The sequence below is a fragment of the Ranitomeya variabilis genome, chromosome 1, assembly GCF_051348905.1.
Source record: "Ranitomeya variabilis isolate aRanVar5 chromosome 1, aRanVar5.hap1, whole genome shotgun sequence".
Lineage (NCBI taxonomy): Eukaryota > Metazoa > Chordata > Amphibia > Anura > Dendrobatidae > Ranitomeya > Ranitomeya variabilis.
Genome location: NC_135232.1, coordinates 766,808,327 through 766,826,844, shown reverse-complemented (window position 1 = coordinate 766,826,844; position 18,518 = coordinate 766,808,327). Strand labels below are relative to the sequence as shown.

The 18,518-nt window shown below is 45.7% G+C and overlaps 1 protein-coding gene across 4 annotated transcripts in view; it reads left to right on the top strand.

Annotated features, from left to right (window-relative positions):
* CRLF1 (cytokine receptor like factor 1) overlaps positions 1 to 18,518 on the top strand; it is a 211,527-nt gene that overhangs the window by 94,347 nt on the left and 98,662 nt on the right. The window contains exon 1 of one of the 4 annotated variants that reach the window (XM_077254565.1): positions 14,379 to 14,427. The exons of the other annotated variants lie outside the window; for them this stretch is intronic. Within the exon in view, the coding sequence (XP_077110680.1) occupies positions 14,397 to 14,427 (31 nt within the window). The 5' untranslated portion in view covers positions 14,379 to 14,396. Of the gene's footprint in view, positions 1 to 14,378; positions 14,428 to 18,518 lie in introns of those variants that run through there. 4 annotated transcript variants of the gene reach the window in all.

Genomic DNA, 18,518 nt, shown 5'->3' with positions numbered 1-18,518 from the left:
GGTGAAACATACTGACCAGCCGGTCCGCATGTATATCCGAGGCTGGTACCCAAGACCTCTCCTCCGGCCCATAACCACGCCAGTGTACCAGGTACTGTAACATGCGGCGCACCACTCGAGAGTCAACCACCTTGGAGACTTCAAACTCTAAACTGCCATCCACCAAGACTGGAGGAGGCATCGGCGCCGCGTCCACAAAACCCACCACCTTTTTTAATAATGATCTGTGGAACACGTTATGAATCTTATATACCGTAGGGAGCTCCAATCGGTAGGCAACCGGGTTAATGATGATGGTGACCCTAAATGGACCAATAAACCTAGGACCCAATTTAAGGGATGGTATTTTGAGTCTTATGATTTTTGTGGACAACCACACCCAGTCACCCACACTCAGGTCCGGACCTGGCACACGTCTACTGTCAGCCACACGTTTGTACCTTGCACCCATGCTCAACAGGCGCTGTTTCATTTTCTTCCAGACGGAAGACAGTTGTGCTCCTAACAGGTCCTCCTCCGGGATGCCGGAAGAGCCCCCCTGACTCAAAGTACAAAATTGAGGATGGTGCCCGTAAACACAAAAGAACAGAGACTCCCCAGAAGATTCCTGGCGGTGATTATTTATGGCAAACTCAGCCAAAGGAAGGAACGTCGACCACTCCTCCTGGTTGTCAGAAACAAAACAGCGTAAGTACTGCTCCAAATTTTGGTTCATACGCTCGGTCTGACCATTTGACTGAGGATGAAATGCCGAAGAATGCGACAACTTGATCCCCAGCTGTGAGCAAAATGCTTTCCAAAATTTTGCCACAAACTGAGTACCCCTATCAGACACGATGTCAGACGGGACCCCGTGAAGTCTGACCACCTCCTGCACAAATACCTGAGCCAGAGTCTTAGCGTTAGGCAACGAAGGCAAATACACAAAGTGTGACATTTTTGAGAACCGATCAACAATCACCAAGATGACCGTGTTCCCAGCTGAGGAGGGCAAGTCCGTGATAAAATCCATGGAGATCTCCATCCATGGCCAACTGGGTACCTCGAGAGGAAGTAGTGTGCCAGCAGGATGGGAGCGGGGCGTCTTAGCCCTAGCGCACGTGGTGCATGCTGACACGTATGAGACCACGTCCTGTCGGATTTTGGGCCACCAAAACCGACGGGACACCAACTCCAAAGTACCCCTAACCCCTGGGTGACCAGCCAGGACAGTATCATGATGCTCTGCCAATATCTTTAGGCGAAGATGGAGTGGTACAAACGATTTGTTAACGGGAAGTTCTGGTGGTACTTCCTCCTGAGCCTCGGCAATCTCAGCCTCAACCTCTGTCGTGAGAGCCGAGACCACTACGCCCTTTTGGAGGATTGGGTACCGGTTCTTCCCGAGGTTCTCCCCCCGGAAAACACCTGGATAAAGCATCCGCCTTAGTGTTCTTAGACCCAGGTCGGTAAGTAACAAAGAAGTTGAACCGCATGAAAAACAATGGCCAGCAAGCCTGCCTGGGGGACAGACGCTTGGCTGACTCCAAATAAAGCAAATTCTTATGGTCGGTAATAACAGAAACCTGGTGAACCGACCCCTCCAAAAAGTGTCGCCATTCCTCAAAAGCTAACTTGATAGCCAACAGCTCCCTGTTGCCGATATCGTAGTTACGTTCGGCGGGCAACAGTTTCTTGTTGAAATAGGCACATGGACGCAACTTGCTCAAGGATGAGCCTTGAGACAGCACCTCCCCCACTCCAACCTCAGACGCATCGACTTCCACGGTAAATGGTTTCGATACATCCGGTTGCACCAGAATGGGAGCTGAAGCAAAACTGTTCTTCAGAAACTCGAATGCGTGCACAGCAGGCTCAGACCAAGCAGAGAAATCGGTACCTTTTTTTGTCATGTCAGTGAGCGGTTTAGCAATGGTAGAAAAGTTTTTGATAAACTTTCTATAATAGTTAGAAAACCCAAGAAACCGCTGGAGCGCTTTTAGGTTTTCAGGCCGTTCCCAACGCAGCACCGCTTGCACCTTAGCGGCGTCCATTTTAAACCCAGAAGCGGACACAATTAGTGTTGAGCATTCCGATACCGCAAGTATCGGGTATCGGCCGATACTTGCGGGTATCGGAATTCCGATACCGAGATCCGATACTTTCGTGGTATCGGGTATCGGTATCGAAACAACATTAATGTGTAAAAGAAAGAATTAAAATAAAAAATATTGCTATACTCACCTCTCCGACGCAGCCTGGACCTTACCGAGGGAACCGGCAGCATTCTTTGCTTAAAATGCGCGCGTTTACTGCCTTCCGTGACGTCACGGCTTGTGATTGGTCGCGTGCCGCCCATGTGGCCACGACGCGACCAATCACAGCAAGCCGTGATGTAATTTTCAGGTCCTGAATGCCTAATTCTAGGCATTCAGGATTTGAAAATTACGTTACGGCTTGTGATTGGTCGCGTCGTGTGCAGGAGGTGGTCAGACGGGACCCCGTGAAGTCTGACCACCTCCTGCACAAATACCTGAGCCAGAGTCTTAGCGTTAGGCAACGAAGGCAAATACACAAAGTGCGACATTTTTGAGAACCGATCAACAATCACCAAGATGACCGTGTTCCCAGCTGAGGAGGGCAAGTCCGTGATAAAATCCATGGAGATCTCCGTCCATGGCCAACTGGGTACCTCGAGAGGAAGTAGTGTGCCAGCAGGATGGGAGCGGGGCGTCTTAGCCCTAGCGCACGTGGTGCATGCTGACACGTATGAGACCACGTCCTGTCGGATTTTGGGCCACCAAAACCGACGGGACACCAACTCCAAAGTACCCCTAACCCCTGGGTGACCAGCCAGGACAGCATCATGATGCTCTGCCAATATCTTTAGGCGAAGATGGAGTGGTACAAACGATTTGTTAACGGGAAGTTCTGGTGGTACTTCCTCCTGAGCCTCGGCAATCTCAGCCTCAACCTCTGTCGTGAGAGCCGAGACCACTACACCCTTTTGGAGGATGGGTACCGGTTCTTCCTGAGGTTCTCCCCCCGGAAAACACCTGGATAAAGCATCCGCCTTAGTGTTCTTAGACCCAGGTCGGTAAGTAACAAAGAAGTTGAACCGCATGAAAAACAATGGCCAGCAAGCCTGCCTGGGGGACAGACGCTTGGCTGACTCCAAATAAAGCAAATTCTTATGGTCGGTAATAACAGAAACCTGGTGAACCGACCCCTCCAAAAAGTGTCACCATTCCTCAAAAGCTAACTTGATAGCCAACAGCTCCCTGTTGCCGATATCGTAGTTACGTTCGGCGGGCAACAGTTTCTTGTTGAAATAGGCACATGGACGCAACTTGCTCAAGGATGAGCCTTGAGACAGCACCTCCCCCACTCCAACCTCAGACGCATCGACTTCCACGGTAAATGGTTTTGATACATCCGGTTGCACCAGAATGGGAGCTGAAGCAAAACTGTTCTTCAGAAACTCGAATGCGTGCACAGCAGGCTCAGACCAAGCAGAGAAATCGGTACCTTTTTTTGTCATGTCAGTGAGCGGTTTAGCAATGGTAGAAAAGTTTTTGATAAACTTTCTATAATAGTTAGAAAACCCAAGAAACCGCTGGAGCGCTTTTAGGTTTTCAGGCCGTTCCCAACGCAGCACCGCTTGCACCTTAGCGGCGTCCATTTTAAACCCAGAAGCGGACACAATTAGTGTTGAGCATTCCGATACCGCAAGTATCGGGTATCGGCCGATACTTGCGGGTATCGGAATTCCGATACCGAGATCCGATACTTTCGTGGTATCAGGTATCGGTATCGAAACAACATTAATGTGTAAAAGAAAGAATTAAAATAAAAAATATTGCTATACTCACCTCTCCGACGCAGCCTGGACCTTACCGAGGGAACCGGCAGCATTCTTTGCTTAAAATGCGCGCGTTTACTGCCTTCTGTGACGTCACGGCTTGTGACGCGACCAATCAAAAGCCGTGACGTCACGGGAAGCAGGGAACGCGCGCATTTTAAAATTACGTCACGGCTTGTGATTGGTTGCGTGCCGCCCATGTGACCGCGACGCGACCAATCACAGCAAGCCGTGACGTTATTTTCAGGTCCTGAATGCAGAATTAGGCATTCAGGACCTGAAATTACGTCACGGCTTGCTGTGATTGGTTGCGTGCCGCCCATGTGACCGCGACGCGACCAATCACAAGCCGTAACGTAATTTTCAAATCCTGAATGCCTAGAATTAGGCATTCAGGACCTGAAAATTATGTCACGGCTTGCTGTGATTGGTCGCGTCGCGGCCACATGGGCGGCACGCGACCAATCACAAGCCGTGACGTCACGGAAGGCAGTAAACGCGCGCATTTTAAGCAAAGAACGCTGCCGGTTCCCTCGGTAAGGTCCAGGCTGCGTCAGAGAGGTGAGTATAGCAATATTTTTTATTTTAATTCTTTCTTTTACACATTAATATGGATCCCAGGGCCTGAAGGAGAGTTTCCTCTCCTTCAGACCCTGGGAACCATCAGGGATACCGTCCGATACTTGAGTCCCATTGACTTGTATTGGTATCGGGTATCGGTATCGGATTAGATCCGATACTTTGCCGGTATCGGCCGATACTTTCCGATACCGATACTTTCAAGTATCGGACGGTATCGCTCAACACTAGACACAATATAACCCAAGAAAGGCAACTCCTGAACCGAAAATACACATTTCTCCAATTTAGCATAGAGCTTATTCTCTCTGAGTAGCTGTAACACCTGCCTAACATGCTCTATATGAGTATCACGGTCGCATGAATAGATGAGAATGTCATCATGGTACACAATAACAAATTTTCCCAGGACATGAGAGAACACATCGTTTATGAAATGTTGAAATACAGTAGGCGCGTTTGTCAAACCAAATGGCATCACCAGATTTTCAAAATGACCCTCAGGAGTATTAAAAGCCTTTTTTCACTCATCCCCTTGACGGACTCTTATGAGGTTGTACGCCCCCTGAGGTCAAGCTTAGAGAACCACCTAGCACCAGCCACCTGATTGAACAGATCGGATATCAGCAGCATAGGGCATGGGTCACGAACCGTAATCTGGTTTAACTCCCTGAAATCCAGACACGGGTGTAAACCGCCATCTTTCTTCTTAACGAAGAAGAACCCTGCTGCCACAGGCGAGGATGAAGGCCTGATGTGTCCTTTGCTCAGACTCTCAGCGATGTAGTCTTTAAGGCTTGCCTCTCAGGACCAGAGATGTTAAACATCCTAGCTTTCGGCAATTTGGCCCCTGGTTTTAACCTAATAGTGCAGTCATAGGGACGATGTGGTGGCAATTCTGAACAACTCTTCTCAGAAAACACATCTGCGAAATCCAGCAGAGACTCAGGAATTCTAGGAGTCACAGTGGACACACACGTGGCCAGGCAATTCTCCTGGCAGAATCCGCTCCACTGGATGATGTCCTGGGTTTTCCAGTCAATCACCGGGTTGTGCATAGCCAACCATGGAAAACCCAGAACCATTTGTGCAGGCAGATTACTGAGCACCCTACATGTAACTTGCTCCGAATGTAGGACCCCAATGTGGAGTTTAACCTCAGCCACAAACTCAGTAATCTCCCCCTGTGGGAGAGGAGCGGCATTGATGGTGACCACCCAGATAGGATAAGGCAGTTTTTTGATCCTGAAACCGGCTGTGCGCGCAAACTCCTCATCAATAAGATTAGTGGCAGAACCACTATCCACAAACACAGTGATTGGCAGCTCTCTGCCAGCGACCATAACTTTGGCAGGGAGCATGCATTGAGAAACCACAATGGAGGATATGCATAAGTTCAGATTGGCCTCCTCCACACCCTCTGAGCTTAGTAGTTTTTCTGCCATTGCGCTTTTCTTAGATAGCAGAGGACAGGTATTAACATAATGACCAGTTTTACCACAGCAAAAACAGGCTCTCTGCTTCCTGAGCAAAGGGGCATGATGCTTCACATGTGAAACCCCTGCGATTTGCATAGGCTCTGTGGGCTCACCTGCAGCAACCTCACATGTGCATACGCTCTCTCCTATAGGCGGCGTCTCTTGCACCCCCTGATGCAGACGGCGATCAATGCGGATAACAAGACTCATAGCAGATTCTAGAGAAGCAGGAGTCTCGTACATCAGAAGGGCTTTTTTAACCCTTCCTGAAACCCCATGAACAAACTGACTCAGCAGCATGGGATCATTCCACTGTGTATCTACCGACCAGCGGCGAAATTCAGAACAGTAATCCTCCGCCATACGCTCCCCCTGGCGGATAGCGTGAATCGTGAATTTTAGATTCTGCTAGACCCATTCTGTCAGGATCCTCATAAATGAGTCCAAGAGCAGAAAAAAAACTCTCCACTGAGTTATATGCAGCAGAATCAGATGGTAAAGAAAATGCCCATGCTTGAGGATCCCTGTTCAGTAATGACAACACCAGGCCCACACACTGAGCCTCATTACCTGAGGAGATCGGGCACATACGAAAATATAGTTTACAAGATTCACGAAAAGTAACAAATTTACTGCGTTCCCCAGCGAACCTTTCAGGTAAAGGAAACTTTGGCTCAGCAACTCTGCCTGCAGATTCAGCTTGCACATTAGATACTACTAGACCCTGTTGCTGAACTGCCCCCTTCAGCTCAGTGACCTGCAGGGACAGAGCCTCCAACTGGCGGGTTATGGAAGTCATGGGATCCAAGGAATACAAAAAATATGGCCGATTATAATGTCACGGGGGTACTGGGTAGACTACAGCTGATTGCCCGGGCCCCTGCAATATCCCTCAAACTAGGGAAACCCTGTCTGTCCCTCTCCCAGAGTTTACACTGAAGGTGTGCATGTCTGGGCCGCCAGGCCTGACCCTGAGTCCTGTTTCAGTACTAAGCTGAAACCTCCACCCGCCACCCAGTGATAAGACCTCTCACCAACCCCTACAGAAAGCACAGACAGGGAAAACTAAAAAACGCACCACGCCGCAGACACACAGGAAAACACTATAATGTTCACAGGGCAAAACAATACAAATATAGGAAGGAGAAATATAACGAAGGATAATACACCACCAGATACGATATTTCCTCTCCTAGACCACCACTCCAGACCGAGATCACCAGGCACAAGACACAAGCTATAATCGGCGACGCCCAAAGCCCAGCAAAACTATTTAAAGGCAATGGGCGTGACTAAGCCTCCAACCCGAGTACCAGCCAGATTAACCCTGGACAATCTGGATCAATCTAGCCGGCACCACTGAGCATATAGTGGACGAATGAGGAATTACCACTGTCTGTCGGACGCCCTAGTGTGAACAGCGTCTGACATGACACAGATGCAGACTGTCGCTTCATCGCTGTGGACATTGGAGCTTTTGCCGTGGCAACGATTCCCAAACTTTCAAGAACTCGGATATGGGCCGACGTGTGTATGGCAAAATTTTAATTTTCCACGGCCACGATATCTCCCCAACACTCAAGGCCCACCGATGCCATTTGTTATGGTTGGGGATGAGGCCCTTCAGATGTGTGAAAACCTACTGAAGCCATATTCCATTCGGGACTTGAACCACACTAAAAGGATCTTTAACTACAGACTGACCAGGGCCCAAAGAACAGTAGAGTGTACCTTTGGGATTCTAGTCTCAAAATGGCGCATTCTTGCAACAGCCATTAATCTAAAAATGGAGACAGTCGATAAGGTGGTCAAAGCCTGTGTGGTTCTGCACAATTACATTATGGCTAAGGAGTAGGGTTGAGCGACCTTTACATTTATAGGATCGGGTCGGGTTTCACGAAACGCGACTTTTTCAAAAGTCGGGTCGAGTGAAATCGGCCGATCCTATAAAAAAGTCGGGGTCGGGGTCGGCCGAAACTCGAAACCCAATGCAGTGCATTGGGTTTCCAATGGTTCCCAGGGTCTGAAGGAGCGGAAACTCTCCTTCAGGCCCTGGGATCCATATTTAAGTGTAAAATAAAGAATTAAAATAAAAAATATCACCATACTTACCATCTGATGCGCCCTGGTACTAAGCGGGAACCTTCCTTCCTTAGAATCAGCCTTCCAGGACCTTGCGGTGACGTTGCGGTGACGTCGCGGCTTGTGATTGGTCACGCGGCCGCCCATGTGACCGCTCGCGCGACCAATCACAAGCCGCGACGTCACCATGACGTCACCGAAGGTCCTGGAAGGGCAATTCTTAGGAAGGAAGGCTGCCGGAAAGAAGCCGAGGGTGAGTATATTCCTATTAGGTATATACTCACCCTCGGATGCGCCCTGCTTCTTTCTGGCAGCCTTCCTTCCTAAGAATCAGCCCTTCCAGGACCTTCGGTGACGTCACGGTGACGTCGCGGCTTTTGATTGGTCGCGCGAGCGGTCACATGGGCGGCCGCGCGACCAATCACAAGCCGCGACGTCACCGCGACATCACCGCAAGGTCCTGGAAGGCTGATTCTAAGGAAGGAAGGTTCCCGATTAGTACCAGGGCGCATCAGATGGTAAGTATGGCGATATTTTTTATTTTAATTATTTATTTTACACTTAAATCTGAATTCTGATACCAATTCCCGATATCTTAAACATATCGGGAATCGGTATCGGAATTCCGATTCCAGATTCAGAAGATCGCCGACTTCATGGCCGACCCCACACAGGGGTCGGGTCGGGTTTCATGAAACCCGACTTTGCCAAAAGTCGGCGACTTCTGAAAATTGCTGACCCGTTTCGCTCAACCCTACTAAGGAGCATCCCAACATTGAACTGGATGAACCAGTTGCAAACCCATTGCCAGATTACCAGCATCTCCCGCTGCGGTCAACTGTTGAAGTTGGCCACATGCGGAAACCAATTTGCTGCCTTTTTTGATTCTGATATTGGATGTGTGGCATGGCAGGAAAATATTGTGTAAAATGTCCTGTTGGGTTTGGGTCTGTACCAGTTATGTTTTAAATGTTACTAATATTTGTTGTTAATAAACTATGTGTTTTGTTATCTTGACCGTGTCTCCTATGTATTTCCTCTACAAACCACTTAGGTTGTTAGTGGTAAGATTGTTGATGTCATTGTGTCCTGATTCTGTTCTGCAGTATCTATTGGGCGCAGACTGAAGAGGCGATGGCTGTTTACAAAACAGATCTATACTCATCAAGTCAGGTGTCAGAAATAATGAATTCATGATGCACAAATAACAGCCTCATGAATTCACTATTTCTGATACATGTCCAGGTGAGTATAGATATGCCTTGTATGACCTCCATTGTCCCCTCACTTTGTGTGAAATAGATTACGTACACAGAAGAAAAAATGGAGGTTATACAAGGCAGTTCTCTACTCACCAGGTCAGGTGTCATAACTAATGAGTTTTTGGACACATGACCTGTTGAGTATAGTTCTGCTTTGTATTACCGCCATTTTCTCTTCAGTCTGCAACACAAAGTCACAGAGTAAGCGGAAGGAAGAGATTATGGAGAAAATACAAGTATTATTTTTTTGAGCTACCTCAAATCTCTATACCAAACACACACAAAGCTGCAGTGTTGTACTTACTAACTACTGGAGCTTTGAGGTGGCAAAAAAATAAAGTGTGTGGCGCAGTGTTTTATTCGGCGCATGGTGTGTGTTGCCGGCGGTGAAATACACAATTAACCAAACATTATTGGGGGCAAAAAACATTATTTATTTTTACACAAAAAAAATTAACTGCACCTGCTTGGGGTAGAGTGCCGGAAATGGGGGTATGTAGCTGTGAAGCTTGACTAACTGTGGACAATGCAGGGGTGGCAGGAGAAGGGGCAATTAAATTACTGGGGTCTGACAGTTCGGGGTGAGACAAACCAGACATTACAGACACATTGGGAGATGAGGGGGGAGTGATAGCGATAGTCCTCTGTTTCTTCATTCCTTTCCCTTTTTGGGATTGGCGCTGCGGTACAGGGAGCCTCGTTGGGCTCATTTCTAGCTGCCTGGCCGTGGTGGCCGACCTATCAGGGTCTGTGTGCCGCTGCATGGTTGTGGTGGTGGGGAAGGCCATGCCAGGTTCCGTGTGCCGCTGCTGCTGCATGGTTGTGGTGGTGGGGAAAGCCATGCCAGGGTCCGGCTGCTGCTGCATGGTGGTGGTGGGGAAGGCCATGCCAGGGTCCGGCAGTGGAGGAGGTCTAAGCAGCAGTTGTTATGGTGGTGGCGGTGGACTATCCAACAGCACTCGCATGGTGGTGGTGCTGTAGTGGTGTCCGGCAGTGCTTGGAATGGAGGTGGCCATGCAGTGGTATGCAGCAGAGCTCAGCATTGAGGTCAACCATGACAGTGTTGGCACAGGTGGATATGCCGCCACTGTCTGCTGAAAATACCAACTCTGCTGCATAGCCTGCACGTAAGCAGCATTGCAGGCCTGCATGACACTAAGCTGGAGATCAGGAGTAAGGTGTTCCGATATGCCCTGTTCAATTTGATTAAAAAAATGATGTGCTGGCCTCTGGAGGTCGGCTTTCACTTGGTCAAGGCTTTTGGTGACCTGGATATGTGTATTCATATGGCTAATGGCAGTATCCAGTCGGTCACCTATCACTTGAGTCCATCATGAAAGACCGAGCTCAAGTGCAAAAACTCGGGCATGAGTGACCTGTCCGAGGCCCTCTGCCGCTGCCGGGAAGAGCCCCCCAAAAAAGAGGCAGAGGACTGGGACAGGGGAACACCTGATGGACCAGCTTCTTGGTCTCTAGTCTGTGTGGCAGGCCCACTTGCTGCAGCACTGCTGGAAGGCTGGGACAGGTCCAATGCTGTTTGATGAAGGACCGCTCCAGAACCAGGGTCAAGAGTGCTGCTCCATGTGCTGTGAAAAAAGAAGAAAAAAACACATTACTACCAAACATTTACAAAAGTTAAGCGCCAACTCCTGTGGAATAGAAACATACAGATTAAGGCAATACAACCTAATACACCAAAAAAATACTTACGTTCTCTGGGCAAGGACCGGTCTCAAGAATGCGGTGGTATTTATATTTTCGGATCCTTGCTCCAGAACCACTAGGAACCCGGCTCTTTTGACGAAGGTCCTTGTTGAAGCGATCCTTCATCAAACGCCAACGTGTTTTGACTTTGAACACTGTTGAAAAAACAAAAAAGAATGGTTAGACAATGGACTTTTGGCCGTGATCACACAACTGTGTGTGATGAGAGAAACTTCTGAGAGTTTCTCTCATCACACACAGTTGTGTGATCACGGCCAAGGTCACTGCTGCATCACACTGCATTGCAATACTTACAAAATGCATTTTGGACCCGAGTCGGGGCGTTGTCCCAGCCATCCCACATCGCTTTGGCCACCTCATTCCATAGCCGCCGGATCGTCACGTTGTCCGAGTGCTGCGGAACCCAGGTGTCCCACAACGGGACTCGCTCATGGACCAGGGAGATAAGGAGGTCATTTTCAATGAGGTCCTCATCCCATTCTGGAACCTATAAATAAATAAAGACATTAATGTTAGATACAGTAACATAAGGAAAAGAAAGAAAACAGAGACAGTAAGCTGGAATGAATATTGAAAGTCAAGAAACAAAAGGAGTCAAGAAGAAAAAGGGAAAGAAAGAGGAAAGTAAATAAATGAACATCCAATAGTAAAGTGAGAATACAATAAACAGTCAGCCACGTATACGTACACACTGCCGCCTTGCCACCCGACTGTGACCCCGCTGCTCCTGCTCAGCCTCTGCCGTAGTGGAAGAAGTGCTCTATAAAAGGAAAAAAAAATTGTCATATGTGTAGATGTGACAGTGAACACTTACCAATCTGAGGAGGTGAGTATTAACTTCACTGACAAGTTTGGCTTGTGCAGGCCCAGGCCGTTGCTCCTCCTCAGAAGAAGATGACATTCTGATGCACGCAGAAAGAAAGAAATGGCAGAAATTAGGACATATAGAGACAGAAAATAGAAAATAAAGACATTGGCTAGGATATACTCACATTGTTCAGAGTGTAGATTTCTTCCTGTGTCTGGTCTGCTGCATCTGCTCTTGTTCCCAGTCTCCTGAGTAGTGACCTGCAAATGTCCACTCCCTCCCTTTATCAGTTTGTACATGGGGGGTGGCTAATCAGTGTCTAGTTATGTTTTCCTGTGGTGCAACGCATGCATTCACAAACGCAAGCAAACGCATGTGCTTGCGGACGCATGCGTTCACATAGACAGCAATGCGTTTTTTTGCAGCATTCCTTCCGCTAAACAACCACATACGTTTCCAGGTGGCAAATTGACGTCTCTAAAATTACCATATGTAGCGTTTACCGCAGCAAACCGCAGATGATGAAACGACGCATGCATCGTCAAACGCGGCTAAAGACGCAATGAAACGCAGACACATGCGTCCCTAATGTTAAATATAGGAATACACAACGCTGCGTACACAACCGCAAATGTGAAACCAGCCTTAATCAGTTTAGTATTTGTAATGTTTACTGTAAACATCTTTTAACCTTCAGGTCTTATCTTCCCTTTCTTCAGTGTATTTTCCTTAATAAGCAGGAGAAATTTTATAATCGCAAGTTTTGCTTAAGGAAGTTCAGTGCGTGTCTTCTTGTTGTGTATGACCTACAGATTTTTCGGATACTCCTCTGGTTAACGATATATGCAGATACTTGGCTTTATATCTAAGTGAATGCTGGAGCTGCCTTTTATTGCATGAACTATTCTTGTCTGTAAAATGGACAAGAATAGATTTTTGAGGAAAATGCTTATGTGCACTAGCAAATTGACTACATTTGGGCTACGTCCTATCAATGTGTTGTCTGATTCTCACATAAAGAGCACGCATACAGAAAACATGCTAAGCTGAATGAGCCTCTAATCCAGGGGTGCACAAACTTTTTTTCTCAGAGGATGAAATTGACATACTAACCAAAATCAAGGGCAGCAGTAACATTTGGGGATTAGGGATTATTTCTTTATGAGATATATATGGCATATTGAAATATGTGAAATGTGAGAAACCACTAGACATGTCAAAAATGTTTATGACCGATTGTGCCACCTGAGCTGCAAGTTATGCACCCCATCTTTAAATTATTTGATTTTATAACATTTAAAAAGGAACAATACAAGCAATATGCCCATCACACGGTGTTATTACATGCTATGTATTTTGTTAGCTGTTACCCACTTTGAGGAATACATTTAAGGGGGGCAGAGTTTTAACGATCATGGATACCGGGGTTCAAAAGTAAAATGGCCCATGACAAGTACTGCTTCATGTGCATCCTCAGATACACCTTCAGCTGAATTCGATTGCGTTGCAGTGAACCACTTACTCTACAGCCATTAGCCTGTCAGAGAACCACTGCTGCGTCTTATCGCAGGCAGTGCAATTATGTCACTGCATTGTGCTGCCTAAGCCAGGCAAAAGAAGAAGAAGAAGTCACTCGACATGGGACTGGTTGCGGAGCAGCAGGTGAGACATTTGTTCTATTTTTTAAATCGCATCATCAGCATTTTGGGGGAAGTCTGCAAAGGCAAAATGGGGGCATTACTTCTAGATGCTGGCCACATAAGAGGATACTATTTATCTATCAGAGCCAGATAGGTTGATAAAATTAACATATGGGGCCACATAGAGGGACATTATAAATTTATGAGGGCCTCATGGGGGCACGTTATTCATTCTGGGTATCCACATGGGGGAATATTGTTCATTTATAGAATCCACATAGGGGATATTAATGATTTATTGATTTATGAAGGCTACATTGGGGGACATTGTTAATATGGGGTCACTAAGGGGAATATTTCTATTATATTGGTGCTACAAAGAAGGAGGCTAAAACTAAAATACTACTAATCTTAAAAATACTGGAAGTCAATGGATTTACCTGTACTATATATATACTGATTCCTTCCACTATAAGGTAATTGTATGGGGGTAATATTAATACTAGTAGTGTGATTTTTATTAGAATTCAGTATAGGGGGTATTTATTTGGTCACTATTTAGTGGTAATATCTGGTAATGAGGTGGTAGTATTTGTGTCTTATATGTGGCATTATTAGTACATTGGTTTTCATATAGTGAGCTTTGCTCAGCAGCCGGATGGTAGTTATATTTTTTTATTGCCAAGGTGCGGTGACATTATTTTGTCCTTGTATAGTAATATTATTGGTAATATTGCACTTGATAAAGTGGATTTTTTCAGTAACAGTTTAATATTTGTTAATTAAATGACTACTATTTAGAAGTATTACATAGAAAATGATCTTATTGGCGTGTTTTCTGTCAGAATTGTATATTGTATTCATTTTATTGTTTTTAAGGGCAGATAACACAGACTCTTTCAACGCCACTAGGTCACACCCATCTGGCCAACATGCTGCTGATGGTAGCACTCATAGTACTCTACTTGCGCCATTGGGTGGATGGAGAAAGTGGACTTTTCACTACACAAGGGTTATTATCCTATAATTATTTACCCTATAATATCTTATAATTATTACATTATAATTATGATTTGAAAGCTGACATGGCCATCCTGCTTATTGGAGGAAAGAAAATGATGTTATCACAGTAGATCAATACAGTGTAAGGGCTCATGCAGACATCCGTGCATCACTGTCCAAGCGCGGACCACAATGCATGAACTGGCCTAAGCATGACAGCTTTATAGAATTATATGAAGCTGTCCCGCTCATGTCAAGAGTCCCTTGGCTAGTCTATGTATTGCAGTCTGTGTTTGGACATCTGCATTAGCCCTTACACATGTAGCTTTCGTCTTCATAGATGAAATTAACATATATTAAAAGCTCTATGAAAATTGGACTCATAATTCTCTAAATTGCATTTTTCGAGCATGCAAATATATCTTCACACCAACAGATGGCAGGCTAAACTGCAAAATAATGTGGACCATTTATTGAACTATATGGACTTTTAATAAAAGGAAAAAGATGCAAAGTAAGAGCTCGGATATAGAAATCTCTACTTGTGAGGTAAACAAACCGAGAACAGCTACAAAAAGTAAAGCTTTATAATTGATGCCATACATGTGCAGAAGTAAAAGGAAAGACCTAGATAACAGAAATATTTAGGCTTTCCATTCATATACTTCCTGATTCATTAAAGGGTTTATCAAGGACTTTGTTAAGAACCTACATGTAGATTGCCAACTACCTGCCTGGCGCCAATCTCTGCTCACTCAGAGCTGTCACAGACCACTTCTGCTAGCAATTCTACGGCTTCCTGTGACATCACGTTGACAGGTCAGCTTCTTCTCTTAAGCTCTGCAATGGCAGCAGGGTGTCACTGCCAATGTCATCCTGCCTAAATCAACAGTGACTACATTCTTGTAGTTAGTTAATGCAGCAAGAGTTATTGCACTGGGTCCACTGCAATGCCTTCTTTATCCATGAATGTGCTTCTCTCTTTGCCCCTCTGTGTACTAAAATGTATATTAGCCATAAGGAAATGTGTGATACCAGATTATACCACTGACTTAATGGGAGTATAAAGTAGGAAAACAAGTAGGTGGGAAGTGCACTAAAAAGGTAAGCCATGAGAAAGGTGCATCAAACACCTGCACTTGATTTGAACAGTCATTATGTGCTGACAGACTCCCTTTAATCTCCAAATGATTCACCATTGAGTATTTTACTAGAGTCAAGTTGACAGATGCATTGAAGCACAAAACTTACCGCTTCTGTTCAGAAATCAGCAAGAGAACATCCTGGTGACATAATATTAAATTCTACCACCTCCCACTCTGAGATCTACCAGTAGATCAAGCTTTACTATTTGACCGCCAAATGTTATCATTATGTGCCTGTGTAAACAGGTTATTAACCCCTTTCATGACCAATGAAGTATTACATAATCGTCAGTGTCGCTGCCTTTGATGCGGTCTCACAGGCATCTTTTCACACACTTGATGGCTGATTTAATTAGCCACCGAGTACCTCTAACAGCCGCTGCTGGATCTGAGATCCACCCGCTGCTGTTAACCAGTTTAATGCCGTTGTCAATCACTGACAGCAGCATTTAACATGCACAGACAGGAAGCACATAATTAATTCTGCCTTTTGTCACCTCCAACACATGATCGCGTCACGCTGATGGGCTGTCCTGATGGCTGGGGGTCTACTGATGACCCCCATGCCTGTCATCACAATTGTCTTATGAACACCGGCCACTTAAACACTGTTATGTATAACAAAAAGGATTGGACAATCGCAGCTTCAAGTCTCCTAAGGGAATCAGTAAATACAGTAAATACAGTAAAAAGTAAAAAAAAGTGTAAAAAAAAATATAAAAAAAATAAAAAGCCAAAAGTTCAAATAACTCACTTTTTTGCCTCAAAATAAAGCAATAAAAAATCTCTTATACATATTTGGTATCCCCATGTTCAAAAACGTTCGATCTATCAAAGTATAAAATAAATTAATCCAATCGGAAAACAGCAGGTCAGTTTTACCATATGTTGAATATAGCAAATAAAAAAAAGCAAAAGACCAATGTGGAATTGCACTTTTTTTTACAATTTTTCGGCACTTGGATGTTTTTTACACTTTTCCAGTACACTATGTGGCAAAAAGAATGATGTCATTCAAAAGTACAACTCATTCCGAAATAAACAAGCCCTCATATGGCTATATGGCTGAAAAAATAAAATAAAAAGTCTTGGAAGAAGGGGAGAAAAAAAAATAGAAATGGAAAACAAAAAATTGTTTGTGGGTGAAGGGGTTATACAACCACTGATCAGAAAATATGTTGTGTTCTTATTCATTGATCATCTAAAGCTACACATTGTGCAGTTTAGACAGACTTTCACATTTAACTTCTATCATGAAAGACAATATATAGATCACTGTTTGTAGGTGTGGTTGTCGTAATTGTGGAATAGTTGTTAATAGTTGCGATAGTATATAATGGTACTAAGGATCACCCACTCTCCGTGCTCCTGCAACTGTCCCTCCCTTGGCTAGATGCAGAAAGTATCTGATACAAACAGGAAAGCACAATATTAGTCCTTAGAAGAACTGTTAGTACGATGGTTCAGCTTCAGCACCAGTATCAACACCACAGGACTCTGATTCATTAAAGGGAATCTGTCACCTAATTTTGGGCCTATAAACTGCGGCCACCACCCTCAGGTGGATTATCTACAGCATTCTGTAATGCTGTAGATAAGCCCCCGATGTAACCTGAAAGATAGGCAAAACAAGTTAGATTATACTCACCCAGGGGTGGTCCCGGTGCGGTCCGATCCGATGGGCGTCGCAGGTTTGGGTCCGGCGCCTCCCATCTTTATATGATGATGTCCTCTTCTTTGCTTCCTGTCGCGGCTCCTGCGCAGGTGTACTTTATCTGCCCTGTTGAGGGCAGCGTAAAGTACTGCAGTGGGCAGGCACCGGGCCTCTCTGACCTTTCCCGGCGCCTGCGCACTGCAGTACTTTGCTCTGCCCTCAACAGGGCAGATAAAGTTCATAAAATGACAATTTGAAGCAGATAAAGTATGCCTGCACAGAAGCCGCGACAGGAAGCAAAGAAGAGGACGACATCGTATGAAGATGGGAGGCGCCGGACCCAGACCTGCGAGAACTGCGTCGCCCATTGAACCAGACCGCACCGGACCCGCCCCTGGGTGAGTATAATCTAACTTGTTTTTCTTATTTTTCAGGTTACATCGGTGGCTTATCTACAGAATTACAGAATGCTGTACATAAGCCCCTGATGGCGGTGGCCGCAGTTTATAGGCCCAACATTAGGTGACAGATTCCCTTTAACCCCTTACTGACCTCGGACGGGATAGTATGTCCGAGGTCATTTCCCCTGCTTTGATGCAGGGCTCCGTGGTGAGCCCGCATCAAAGCCGGGACATGTCAGCTGTTTTGAACAGCTGACATATGCCCGCAATAGCGGCGGGTGAAATCGCGATTCACCCGCCGCTATTAACTAGTTAAATGCCGCTGTCAAACGCAGACAGCGGCATTTAACTACCGCATCCGGCCGGGCGGCCGGATATGAGCGCATCGCCGACCCCCGTCACATGATCGGAGGTCGGCGATGCTTCTCCATTGTAACCATAGAGGTCCTTGAGACCTCTATGGTTACTGATCCCCGGCAGCTGTGAGCGCCACCCTGTGGTCGGCGCTCACAGCACATCTGATTTTCTGCTATATAGCAGGGAACAGCAGATCGCTGCTATGTAGCAGAGGCGATCATGCTGTGCCTGCTTCTAGCCTCCCATGGAGGCTATTGAAGCATGGCAAAAGTTAAAAAAAAAGTAAAAAAAAGGTGAAAAAAAAAAAAAAAAGTTTAAATCACCCCCTTTTGCCCCAATCAAAATAAATCAATAAAAAAAATCAAACCTACACATATTTGGTATCGCCAGGTTCAGAATCGCCTGATCTATCAATAAAAAAAGCATTAACCTGATCGCTAAACGGGGTAACGAGAAAAAAAATCGAAACGCCAGAATTATGTTTTTTTTGGTCGCCATGACATTGCATTAAAATGCAATAACGGGCGATCAAAAGAACGTATCT